Source organism: Phyllobates terribilis, unplaced genomic scaffold (genome assembly GCF_046119375.1).
Source record: "Phyllobates terribilis strain yellow unplaced genomic scaffold, ASM4611937v1 Scaffold_1__5_contigs__length_1240528914, whole genome shotgun sequence".
Classification (NCBI taxonomy): Eukaryota; Metazoa; Chordata; class Amphibia; order Anura; family Dendrobatidae; genus Phyllobates; species Phyllobates terribilis.
Genome location: NW_027362761.1, coordinates 829,416,020 through 829,430,074, shown reverse-complemented (window position 1 = coordinate 829,430,074; position 14,055 = coordinate 829,416,020). Strand labels below are relative to the sequence as shown.

At 48.2% G+C, this 14,055-nt stretch overlaps 1 protein-coding gene across 7 annotated transcripts in view; it reads left to right on the top strand.

The window, feature by feature from the left end:
- The first annotated feature begins 1,836 nt into the window (after positions 1-1,836).
- ANKRD17 (ankyrin repeat domain 17) overlaps positions 1,837-14,055 on the top strand; it is a 115,967-nt gene continuing 103,748 nt past the window's right edge. For 6 of the 7 annotated variants that reach the window (XM_073637935.1, XM_073637927.1, XM_073637965.1 and 3 more), the window contains exons 1-2: positions 1,837-1,974; positions 2,105-2,560. In XM_073637935.1, coding sequence (XP_073494036.1) covers positions 2,201-2,560 — 360 coding nt within the window. In that variant the 5' untranslated portion in view covers positions 1,837-1,974; positions 2,105-2,200. Of the gene's footprint in view, positions 2,025-2,104; positions 2,561-14,055 lie in introns of all 7 variants that reach the window. The other variant, XM_073637921.1, reaches the window with a different exon arrangement.

Sequence of the window (14,055 nt, the reverse complement as noted above, 5' to 3'; positions counted from 1 at the left end):
TTAATCTGTGCTACAGTAAATTTATCACTTAAACATGAGCCATGTATGAGGGAGTCGGAGACGTGGAGTTGGAGTCATGGACATTGAGAAGTCGGAGGTTTGGGTTACCGACTCCACAGCCCTGCTTTCCATTCATCCCCCCCATCTGATCTATGCATCATAGTCAATGGCTGCTCACTCTCCCCAGTCCTGAAAACTCGATGCCTTTTTGGTAACCCTGGACTCTGATCTCTCCTTCAAACCACATATCCAAGCCCTTTCCACTTCCTGCGGACTCCAACTCAAAAATATTTCCCGGATCCGCATATTCCTCAACCACGAATCTGCAAAAACACTAGTGCACGCCCTCATCATCTCCCACCTCGACTACTGCAAACTCCTGCTCTGTGACCTCCCTTCCAATCTATCCTAAACTCTGCTGCCCGACTAATCCACCTGCCCCCCCCACTATTTCTGGCCTCTCCTCTCTGTCAATCCCTTCACTGGCTCCCCATTGCCCAGAGACTCCAGTTGAAAACCCTAACCACGACATACAAAGCCATCCACAACCTGTCTCCTCCATATAGCTGTGACCTAGTCTCCTGGTACCTACCTGCACGCAACCTCCGATCCTCACAAGATCTCCTTCTTTACTCCCCTCTTATCTCCTCTTTCCACAATCGCATACAAGATTTCTCCCGTGCATCCCCCCTACTCTGGAACGCTCTACCCCAATATATCAGACTCTCGCCTACTGTGGAAACCTTCAAAAGGAACCTGAAGACCCACCTCTTCTGACAAGCGTACAACCTGCAGTAACCCTCACTCCACCATACCGCTGCACGGCCAGCTCTGCCTTCACCTACTGTATCCTCACCCATTCCTTGTAGACTGTGAGCCCTCACGGGCAGGGTCCTCTCTTCTCCTGTACCAGTCGCTGTCATGTTTTGTTAAAGATTATTGTAATTGTTTTTGTTTGTATACCCCTTTCACATGTAAAGCGCCATGGAATAAATGGCGCTATAATAATAATAATAATAATAATGCTCGAATATCCACAGCTCATCCCCCCAATGTTGGCAGGCAATCACGCTAAAATAGTATTTAACACATCTTAGCAAACGTCCATTGTTCAGCGTCCCTGTATGGCAGACAATACAGTGTAAGAGCTGATATGAGATGTAGATAGCAGCCATTCATCAATCACCAATATCACCTCTGGTGATCAGCATTCAGGTTTATATGAACAACAGTCTGTGTTGAGCAACCAAAGAAGAACGCAGGTTAAAAAGTCAACATAAAAATAAAGGTATATTGCTCTTGGCCATCAGAAAGTATGTCTGGCATAATTAAGAAGAAAAGCTGTGTCGTCACACATAGTCTATCTTCTGCTGCTGCCTCCAATAGGCGTATAAGGCCAAAAATGATGCACAACAGGGCAAGCGGTGACTGCATCGTTATACTCAACACCGGCACATAAGACCAAATCCTATTTTGAGGTGGAGTGGGGGGTGAGACGTAAGCCCCGACAGGACCACTGAACGTGGGATAAAACACTATGTGACTGTCCAACCCTAAGGGTCTGGAGTGGATTAGGCAGGGGTTACCAAATAATGGACAATCCCTTTAACTTCCTCACCGAATACTATACTGGTAACTTTCCCAGATTATTATTACCCTAGCAACCAATCACAGAGCTGCTTTCATTTCCCCCAGCTTTCAGAAATAAAAGCCGAGCTCTGATTGGATGTTTGAGGCACCAACTTCCTTCCCTATAAGGGAGGCCCACTTATACCGGCATACAGGTATAGCTGCCCGTCTCCTCACCTGACCCCAGAAATGCGCGCACTCGACACCTCCCACCGCAGCCATGCGCGTTCACTGGGTTATCACGTGACCTAAAGAGGCGGAGCTAGAAGCTGATGAAGCAGGAGGCAGAGGACGGTGCATGGGACACGCAGACTGTGCAGCCCGTGTCCGGAGAGCGGCTCTAGTGTAAATATATATACACATAGAGGGACGTGTAATAAATGCAGGCGCCGGCGGTAAATAAAGCAGAGCAGCGGGACACACAGCGGGGGATGCCGGGCACCCACTAGCTTACTCTAACCCTCTCTCTTTGCAGGTCCGGTGTGTGAGAAGAACAGGGTGACGTCACAGCTCTCGCGAGATTCTGGCCCGAGAGGCAGTGCAGTGTCTGAGAGGAGGAGGCCAGAGAGACATGATGATGATGGAGCCGCCGTTACCGCCAGCCCAGGAGCCGCAGCAGAGCAGCACAGAGCACGGAGAGGAGGACAGCCCCGGCCGCCGGGCCGCCAGTGACACGCCCGCGGAGCTCAGCAAGTCGGCCCGAGGCCTGGTCAGGATGTGCGACCTGCTGCTGAAGAAGAAGCAACAGCGCCAGCGGAGACAGCAAGGGGCCCTGCCGGCCTCACCCACCGGGGCCGGGCCCCCAGCCAGGAGCCGCCGGCAGAAGCGGAGCCGCAGCAGCCGCACAGCCAGCAGCAGCGACAGCGACAAGAGCAGCGACAGCGGCAGCAGCAGCAGCCAGGACGACGACGAGGAGGAGGAGGTGTCCGAGGTGGGAGCCCGGGGAGGAGGGGATGTGTGAGGGTCGTGCCTGTCCGTGGTCCTGCTGGGGCAGGGGCCATCACTTCCTGCCAGTAATCCCATTTCCACACAGTGGTCTCCCCAGCCTGGAATGGCTAATAGCAGGGAACAATAGACCGCTAAGCCTGGGATGGGCTATATGGGCAGGTAGCCGCCACTTATTGGGTGTCCGTCCATGAGCACAGGCCACTGGGCAGCTCGCACACATCTGATGCTGTAGAGTTGGATGAGGAGACCACGGGCGGTCCACGCATTGCAGTCCACACAGGTCCTGTTTCACTCACATGGGCCTTAATGGCAGATCCATTGCCCATAGAGCAAGTCATTAGGCGCTGCCTTGATGGGGCGCGATCATCAGCCCTAGAATGTATCCGATTCGTGGGACCCTGGTCTAGTGTCCACGTTTGTACTCCCCTGACAGGCAGACCAAGGTCCTGTGAACTTTGTTGGCTGGCAGACTGGGTGGGTCCGGTGTGGCAAATGACTGCCACCAGCCCCCCCCATGTTTATGCTGGCAGTCTGTCGGGGAACACAACTGTGTAATTGTGGGGCATCGCTCCTCGGGTAGGTGAGCACAGGGTTTTTTTTCCTTTCAGTTTACTTAAATCCCTTACACCCCCTCATTCCGCTGGGGCAAATGAGCTATCATTAAGGGTTAGTTGAATTCTCCCCTGTCCGTCGGGCTCAGTTGGTCTGTTGTGTGTAGCTTCCATGATCGCTGTGTGATTATTTGGGTGATCATTGATTCTGCTTCCTCGCATACTGCACCTCTTGCAGGCAGCACATCTTATTTATAGAAAGGTAGGTGCTGCCGAACAGCGGCCACTTTTACATCTTCACGAAGGATGTAATCCATGACAAGAAAAAGCAATTATTTCTCATTAGATCGCTGGATGTTAGCACACAGGACTATAAACTGGAGCAAACATTCATTCTGCCGTCATCACACCATGTAAAAGACCCTCAAGGGGTTTTTACCACTGAATAAATACGTTTATAACCTCTCTGCAGGGTAGGCGTTTAGTGTCCGCAGTGCTTGAGATCGGTGATGGTCCCTGCAGTTCGCCCCCAAGTAATAAATAAATAATAAAATAAATCTGTTTAGCAGGAGAGCCCTTTTACAGGCAGGTGCTGGTGCACCCGCTGAGGTTTTCCTAGGTGAAACAGTTTCAGGAAAAAGCCAGCGGCCTTTTACCTATAGTGGATTCCCTGGTGGTTTTGCTGTCATTTTTGTGGCACCAGTGTCTTTTTTTTTTTTTTTTCCATCTGAGTTAAACTATAAACATGCTACTTCTCTTACTTGCTTTACGGTTTCCAACCACTTAAGTGGTAAAAAGTAAGAAAAGACTAAACATGCACAGCAGCAATGTCGGTTTTACATAGTTGTACATTATGTTCATTTTTTTTTTTTTTTTTTTGCAGCACAAGATTCAAGCTGCTTTCAGGCATAATCCAGCTGGAAAAGACGTGCGAACTATGTTCATTTTAACCCCTTTACGACCTTGGACGTATGAGTACGTCCAAAGTTGTATCCCTGCACTCAGTGTGGGCTCTGGCCCTGAGCCCGCATGTTTTCAGGCACATGACAGCTGATCGCAATTCCACCTGCTGCTGTTAACTAGTTAAATGCCGCTGTCAATCTGACAGTGGCATTTAAATTGCACCTACTGGAAGCTCGTCACTAATCCCAGCCATTTGCGCCCGTGTCATAAGACTGCGGGTCGCCGATGGGTTGGCATGACAAATGACAACTCGGGGTCTGTAGGAGACCCCTGTGGTTGTCATTGCCGGGATGCTATGAGTGCTGCCCAGCGGTTGGCGCTTATAGCAAGTGAGCATTTTCTCTACACACATCAAGGCTGCAACCCTGCTGTGTGTAGCTCATGCGATCTTATGATTACAGCTTCTAGTCTCCCATAGAGGCTATTAAAGGCAGTGAAAAGTGTTTAATAAAAAATAAAAAAATAAGATTTTAAAAATATTTATATGTTCAAATCACCCCACTTTTACCTCATTCAAAATAAAACAAAAATCAAATATACTCATATTTGTTATCACCACATTCAGAATCTCCCGATGAATTAATCCGATCGGTTAACGGCGTAATGAGAAAATCAAAACACCAGAATTACGTTTTTTTTGGTTGCTGCAACATTGCAATAACTGGCGATCAAAACATCACATCTGCACCAAAATTGTGTCAATGAAAATGTCAGCTCGGTGTGCAAAAAATAATCCCTCACCCATCCCCAGATCCCGAAAAATGGAGACGCTATGGGTTTTGTAAAATGGCAACTTTTTTTTTTGTGAGTGTTCAAATTTTGGATATTTTTTACCACTTAGAAAAAAAAACCTATACGTGTTTGGCATCAATGAACTTCTAATGACCTGGAGAATCATAATGGCAGGTCAGTTTTAGCATTTAGTGAACATGGTAAAAAAAAAGTCTGATCGCACTTTTTTTCGCAATTTCACAACACTTTAATTTTTTTTCCTGTTTTGCAGCACACAATATGGTAAAACCAATGGTGTCGTTCAAAAGTACATCTCGTCCCGCAAAAAACAAGCCCTCACATGGCCATATAGACGTAAAAATAAAAAAGTTATGGCTCTGGGAAGAAGCCGGAGCAAAAAACTAAAACCCAAACACTGAAAAACCTGAGGTGGTAAAGGGGTTAATGACTGCATTTCAGCAGGGGTCGAATTGACCCCTGTCCCTCCCATTTTGTAGGTTTTATCCTCACTAGTTAGAGGCAACTTACTGGCACAATGTGATTTTCCTCCCCATTAGCCGGTCCGGCATTTTGGTACAGGGATGACACTGGTTTGCTTCTTTATGTATTTAGTGTTGATGCCTGTGAGGGTTTCACTCTCTTTCTTTTTTTAAGAGAAATTATTGGATTCTTTCTGGATTATACACTTCTCAACAATGAAATTGCGACACCAAAAAGAAAAAAATGTGTAATTATGGAAATCACAAGATTGATAGACCTGTTGCTGATATGGAGATGATTAAAAAAGGGAAAAACATTTTACACATGAATATGCGTACTTGCTCGCCTTGACTTGCTATTATTGAGGTTAATGGTTGTCTATGAATACTGCCGCGCTGAGTACGCAAATCATCAAGACCCACTGCTGTCAGCGCTTTGCAATTGCTGACCAGTGATGTGTTTGATGGGAGACCCTTCTGGAGACAGACCAGGCCATGACAGCATGTTTCTACCTCCCCAGCTCCTCACAGTTGCTGGAGCGACACTTGGCCTGGTGTTTTTATTTTGAAAAATGGTTCCTGGGACACTTTCATGTTGTCTTGTGAAGGCCTCTTCATGATTTCGACCATGTGGTCTCTAGACTAATATCTGTCCATCGTTGTGTCCAAGACAAAAGCGAGACTCCTCACATAAAGAAGATAGACCACCATTCCAGCCTCAATTGTCGACTTACTCTGCACAGTGATGGCTTTTGAGAGCGGTGGCTGAACATTTGGCTCATTGCTTGATGTCATGCAAAAGTCTTCTGATGGCTTGTGTATTGACTGATGCCTTAGACTTGGTATATAATATCTAATTTCACTAACGGTGAATAATGGATCACTACGTGCCATTCTTCGACTCTGTCAAGACTGAATGCCATGAAGAGGCCTTCAGAAGGGAACGTTATACCGGTCCAATACCTGGGATTATGGTATTGGGTGGCATAATGTATACTAGCCAAACCTCTCCAGTCTTTGTTCCAGGTACGCTAACATCTCGGTCTTGCATTGATTGTCATGGAGCCAGTGGTATGACCATTACTCCAAAGTGTCCCAGGATCATATTTTCAACACAACACCAATGTTGCTCGTTCAACTGTGAGAAGCCTGTATGGCCTAAATGTGATACCATGGCCTGCAGTGTCTCCAAGCTTGTCTTCCATCACATACCTCTGCGTCATCATTGGTCGACAATTGCAAAGAGTGCTGCCAACAGTGGATCTTGATGATTTGCTTGCCCAAGTTCATTCAGCGTAGCAGAACATACCTCAGACAACCATTAATAATTCAATAGCATGCAAGGTGTGTACGTATGTGTTTTTCTGCATGTGGTGCTGATACTCAATACTGAATAAATGTTTTTAAAATTTCCATTTTTTTTCATTAACTTGTCTATCCACTCTGTGACAGTTCCAGAACTTTTCCTCCTTGGTGCAATTTCAAAGATGAGTAGTGTGAAATGTTTGGGTAGGTGCCCACTGACACCAGAGTGGCCAGCAGGGCTCTCTCATGAGCTGCTCATGTCCCGTATATCGTGTACATATTCTTTTTCCAGTATTCAGGTCATATCCTAGCTGGATGGTCTGAGGGTACTAAGCCCAAAGATGAACTCTGTACCAGCACGGGACTTAATGCTTTTGAAGTTTCCATTTTTTCTTTACAGGAAAGCATAGCACATGTTGTTCTACTAGTATGGAAGGACTGAAACCTATGCATGTGAACAGATTCTGAAGGTCCCCGTACATGTTTGATGGACAATGCCTTAACCTGCTGATTTCGGTGGGAGCAGTCGACCATTTAATGTGTATGGAGATGTCCCATCTCTCTGACAACAAATGTTAGGATGGATCGTTCATGTTGGATTTCAATGTGCTTGATTCTTAGTGATTACAGAAGATAAGCTGCCATCAGATGTCTGGCAGCGGCTTTCTTTGTGTTCCCTATTTAGAACATATACTTGTGTATGAGAGGGTCAGAAGGAAGTGCTGTCAGCAATGTAAGGCCTGCGATAGTCTGTGGGATCACTCACATGTACATGATTTTTTGCAGTTTCATGTCTGATTTTGATCAAAGGGTCAAATTAAAATCTGCATTGCAAGTATATGGGTTAGTGAAAAAAATCGTACTGCACTCAGATGATATCAGAGTGCTGTCTGATTTTCATGGACTGTCAGGAAGAAGGTGGAGAAAAACATTTTTCTGATCACATCTGCCTGTTTTTCTTGTATATGAGAAGACGCCTAAATGAGCTGCTCCATGGTCTATTCCATGTAGTGGTAATGATGCTGCAGAGCGGTTGAGGTTTTCATTAGAAACTACTCCTATTGTAGTCAGGGGAGCGGCGACATTAGCTGTATAATAGTAATAAAGGTAACCTGTCAATACTTTATTTTTGAGGCGCAAAGACTATAACCGTAGGTTACATCTATGTATGTATGTATGTATGTATGTATGTCTTATCCCGTCTGTCTGTCCTGGAAATCCCGGGTCGCTGATTGGTCCGGCCGCGGCCAATCAGCGATGCGGCATTTCTGAAAAACATGGTGGCCGTTAGCGGCTCATGTGCGGCACGGAGGTCAGCGGCGATGCAGGCGCTGCTGACCTACATGTGGCTATCGTCGGGAGATCAGCGGCTACGGCCGCTTATCTCCCGAGGACAAGTGTGACGCCCCTCTTCTCCTCCTCTCCCCTCCCCTCTCCTCCCGTCCCTCCCCCCGCTCGATCAGGACCCCGGCACCGGCGTCATACTTATCCCTCCCCGTGCCTCCGCAGCAGCTCCTGTGTCTTCCGCTGATGCTCTGTGACGTCTCAGGTCAGAGGGCGCGGTGACGTCTTTACACCGCGCTCTCTCCTGACTGGTCACAGCGCACAGCGTCAACATGCCGGCTACGTTGGGAGTCCAGAGAAGCAGCTGAGAAGGGAGGTGAATATTGGATTTTTTTTTTTTTTTGTATGGGGCACTATGGGGGGATGGATATACAGGGTATATGACTTCCTGCATGGGGCATTATATGGAGGGGAGAGGTGACATCCTACATGGGGCATTATATGGAGGGGAGAGGTGACATCCTACATGGGGCATTATATGGGGGAGAGGTGACATCCTGCATGGGGCATTATATGAGGGGAGAGGTCACATCCTGCATGGGGCATTATATGAGGGGAGAGGTCACATCCTGCATGGGGCATTATATGAGGGGAGAGGTCACATCCTACATGGGGCATTATATGGGGGGAGAGGTGACATCCTTCATGGGGCATTATATGGGGGGAGAGGTGACATCCTTCATGGGGCATTATATGGGGGGAGAGGTGACATCCTTCATGGGGCATTATATGGGGGGAGAGGTGACATCCTTCATGGGGCATTATATGGGGGGAGAGGTGACATCCTTCATGGGGCATTATATGGGGGGAGAGGTGACATCCTTCATGGGGCATTATATGGGGGGAGAGGTGACATCCTTCATGGGGCATTATATGGGGGGAGAGGTGACATCCTTCATGGGGCATTATATGGGGGGAGAGGTGACATCCTTCATGGGGCATTATATGGGGGGAGAGGTGACATCCTTCATGGGGCATTATATGGGGGGAGAGGTGACATCCTACATGGGGCATTATATGGGGGGAGAGGTGACATCCTTCATGGGGCATTATATGGGGGGGAGAGGTGACATCCTTCATGGGGCATTATATGGGAGAGGTCACATCCTACATGGGGCATTATATGGGGGGAGAGGTCACATCCTGCATGGGGCATTATATGGGGGGAGAGGTCACATCCTATATGGGGGAGAGGTGACATCCTGCATGGGGCATTATATACGGGGGATGTGACTTCCTGCATGGGGTATTATATACGGGGGATGTGACTTCCTGCATGGGGTGTTATATACGGGGGAGAGGTCACATCCTGCATGGGGCATTATATGCGGGGGAGAGGTCACATCCTGCATGGGGCATTATATGCGGGGGAGAGGTCACATCCTGCATGGGGCATTATATGCGGGGAGAGGTCACATCCTGCATGGGGCATTATATGGGGGGGAGAGGTGTTATCCTACATGGGGCATTATATGGGGGGAGAGATGACATCCTACATGGGGCATTATATGGGGGGAGAGGTGACATCCTGCATGGGGCATTATATGGGGGGAGAGGTGACATCCTGCATGGGGCATTATATGGGGGGAGAGGTGACATCCTGCATGGGGCATTATATGGGGGGAGAGGTGACATCCTGCATGGGGCATTATATGGGGGGAGAGGTGACATCCTGCATGGGGCATTATATGGGGGGAGAGGTGACATCCTGCATGGGGCATTATATGGGGGGAGAGGTGACATCCTGCATGGGGCATTATATGGGGGGAGAGGTGACATCCTGCATGGGGCATTATATGGGGGGAGAGGTGACATCCTACATGGGGCATTATATGGGGGGAGAGGTGACATCCTACATGGGGCATTATATGGGGGGAGAGGTGACATCCTGCATGGGGCATTATATGGGGGGAGAGGTGACATCCTGCATGGGGCATTATATGGGGGGAGAGGTGACATCCTGCATGGGGCATTATATGGGGGGAGAGGTGACATCCTTCATGGGGCATTATATGGGGGGAGAGGTGACATCCTTCATGGGGCATTATATGGGGGGAGAGGTGACATCCTTCATGGGGCATTATATGGGGGGAGAGGTGACATCCTTCATGGGGCATTATATGGGGGGAGAGGTGACATCCTACATGGGGCATTATATGGGGGGAGAGGTGACATCCTACATGGGGCATTATATGGGGGGAGAGGTGACATCCTTCATGGGGCATTATATGGGGGGGGTGACATCCTACATGGGGCATTATATGGGAGAGGTCACATCCTACATGGGGCATTATATGGGGGGAGAGGTCACATCCTGCATGGGGCATTATATGGGGGGAGAGGTCACATCCTATATGGGGGAGAGGTGACATCCTGCATGGGGCATTATATACGGGGGATGTGACTTCCTGCATGGGGTATTATATACGGGGGATGTGACTTCCTGCATGGGGTGTTATATACGGGGGAGAGGTCACATCCTGCATGGGGCATTATATGCGGGGGAGAGGTCACATCCTGCATGGGGCATTATATGCGGGGGAGAGGTCACATCCTGCATGGGGCATTATATGCGGGGGAGAGGTCACATCCTGCATGGGGCATTATATGCGGGGGAGAGGTCACATCCTGCATGGGGCATTATATGCGGGGAGAGGTCACATCCTGCATGGGGCATTATATGGGGGGGAGAGGTGTTATCCTACATGGGGCATTATATGGGGGGAGAGATGACATCCTACATGGGGCATTATATGGGGGGAGAGATGACATCCTGCATGGGGCATTATATGGGGGGAGAGGTGACATCCTGCATGGGGCATTATATGGGGGGAGAGGTGACATCCTGCATGGGGCATTATATGGGGGGAGAGGTGACATCCTGCATGGGGCATTATATGGGGGGAGAGGTGACATCCTGCATGGGGCATTATATGGGGGGAGAGGTGACATCCTGCATGGGGCATTATATGGGGGGAGAGGTGACATCCTGCATGGGGCATTATATGGGGGGAGAGGTGACATCCTGCATGGGGCATTATATGGGGGGAGAGGTGACATCCTGCATGGGGCATTATATGGGGGGAGAGGTGACATCCTGCATGGGGCATTATATGGGGGGAGAGGTGACATCCTACATGGGGCATTATATGGGGGGAGAGGTGACATCCTGCATGGGGCATTATATGGGGGGAGAGGTCACATCCTGCATGGGGCATTATATGGGGGAGAGGTGACATCCTGCATGGGGCATTATATACGGGGGATGTGACTTCCTGCATGGGGCATTATAAAGGAGGGTCGGGAGACATATGCTAGAATACCCGATGCGTTAGAATCGGGCCACCATCTAGTGTGTATGTAAATTCCCAAGTAGCATGTGTATGGGGATTCGTACTGCACTTCACCTGTGCATTGTTTTGCGGATTCTGCATGGAAAATCCACATGAACCCACTATGTGCAGATACCCTTACTTGGGACCATCGGTGTCTTGAATGGGGGACTGATTTAGTAGTAACTAAGTAATTTAAGGTATATTCTGTCCAATCACTGGTATGGTGCAGCTCTTTAGAGAAAAAAACTGCGTATCATGATCCAAGTCCATTGTTACTCAAATGTCACGGCTGATCTGTTATCAGCAGGGACTCACTGCCGCCATATGGTGCAATGTATATTATGGGATTTATTCTTCCCTGGAGGTAATTCCTTGAGGGGACATATCCTCCAGAATACAGCATCCAATAGAGCATGCATATTTTTTTCTGTTGGGTTCATACAGAATAAGTAAGCCTTTGCAGGAATTGGAGGCATCTGGAAATACAGCAGGGTCTCAGAAGTCTACAAGTGCCTTATTATGGCTTGGAGGATACAGCTGTATGAGGCCTAAGACTGCGTGCAGACATCTGTATTTTTGATCAGTATGCTCAATGTACAGCACAGTGATCCAGTAATAACCAGTGCACGCTAATGGTTTGTATGGCACAAACACTGCAGAATACACTAATCTGGCCCAATTTACAGGCAGCTCCTGCACTCGCCTGCTATGTGGATCAGCACACGGACCTGTGGACGTGACTAGGCTGAGTTTTCAGTATGACCATCAGAAACAATACCAGTTGTACCTTTGCCTAATAGTGTTGCACAGTAGCTAATCGATAGATGAGGTGCGGAAAAGAGAAGAAAAAATAGAACAGATCACTCCATGAAAGTAACTTTGTGGATCGGAGAGCACATGCTGAACTAGTTTCACTCTGCCTTCTGCTGATATAGGCTGATAACACACTCGCCATGTGGACCTATGTGTATGAATACAGCAAAGCTTTAGTGTCACCTTAGCCTATGCAAAACTGACACATAATGATCTTAAAGGGAACGTGTCGCCATGTAAGTTCAGTCCCATCTTCCGGTGCCTTGTTATAGAGCAGAGGGAGCTGACTAGATTGGCATAGTTTTTTTGAGAAAAGATTCAGTATAACCTTGGTTTAAAAAAAACAACAAACCTTTGCTCTTTCTGGGTTTTCTGTTCCATCAGTGACAGCCACCTCTGTATACAATCACTGACAGGAGCGCCCACAGAACCAGAAAGAGCAGAGGATTAATTGATTTAAACAAAGGTTATACTGAATCTTTTTTCTTTAAACTATGTGTATCTGCTCCACTCCCCCTGCTCTATAACATGCTGCCTGCAGATCGGACTGCATTTCATGATGACGGGTTCCCTTTAAATCCATCAATGGGACAATATTCTTATGTCTATAACTTAGGCCAAATTACCCTGTGTACTATGTGGTTAGTTATGGCTCCCATACCTATTAAGTCAGCCTGCCACCTGATGTACCCTTAAGGGTACGTGCCCACGATCAGGAGCCGCTGCGTGTTTATGCAGCGTCAAACCTGCAGTGTCCAGATATCACAACATAGTGGATTGGATTTCTAGAAATCCCATGTCCACACTGTGTCTGCGGATCACCAGCAGAAACGGACATGTGGCACGTTTTTCAGACCCGCAGCATGTTTATTTCTCTTCCGGGTCCGCATGTGGACTTTCCCCATAGATTAACATTTGAGAAAAGTCCGCATATGGAAAAAACAAAAGACAATGCGCCGCTCATTCGGAGTTCTGCAGCTGTGGGGCCACAGGTGGCTCCTGACCGTGGGCACATACCCCAACTGTCCCCCAATTGATGATGTTGAATTTTAAAGCTAGATCCTTTTTTTTGGTGTGGTAACAGGTAGCTGCCAGATCGTTCTGCCATTGGCTTTCACAGAACTTGAGTGCTTGTCAAACGTTCCTGTGTATGGGAAAGCTGGAACAGATAGCTGTCGCAGCTATCTGTCTCTTGGCAGCCTTAGGGCTTGGCAGCCTTAGGACACACGTCAGTGTGTCCGGTATGTGTGGCGACAGTTTCCACACGTACTGGAGACACTGACACACGCAGACCCATTCAAATCTGAGTCTGCACACATGTCAGTGTTTCCATGGACCATGTGTCCATGTGATCCACACGCTGACATGTCTGTCTTCAAGACGTTTTTAATGATTTACCTCAGATAGCTGCGACTATCTAGACGTTTTTTATCCTGCTCTACTCACCGTGATCCAATAAAGGTATTTCCTGGAAGCTTATGCGCTGGATTAATTTTTTTTTTTTTTTTAGTAGTATTCTGCTCCTGCAGTGTCCACCTGTAAAAATAAGAGCAAAATAAAAAATCCATATACTCGCCTGTCCTAAGTGTCCCCCTGTCGTCCCCTGCTGTAATCCATGCGACCGATCAGCAGAGGAGCCGGAGAGAATGAGCCTCTGCAGCGAGCGGCCCCTGAGCTTTGCTCAGTGAGTGACAGGACACCGCTCCTGACCTCAGCAGTCGCTGCAGCAGCTCATTCTCCCCGGCTCCTCTGCTGATCGGTCGCATGGATTACAGCAGGGGACGACAGGTGAGTATATGGATATTTTTTTATTTTTTATTCTTATTCTTACAGGTGGACACCGGGAGCAGACACTACTACTCTCATCATTGTCCCTGCTGGTGCTGATTGCAGCGCCGGCAGGGGACTATGATGAGGGCCGTTTTCTGCACCCGCCGCCTGGTAACAGTGCTAACT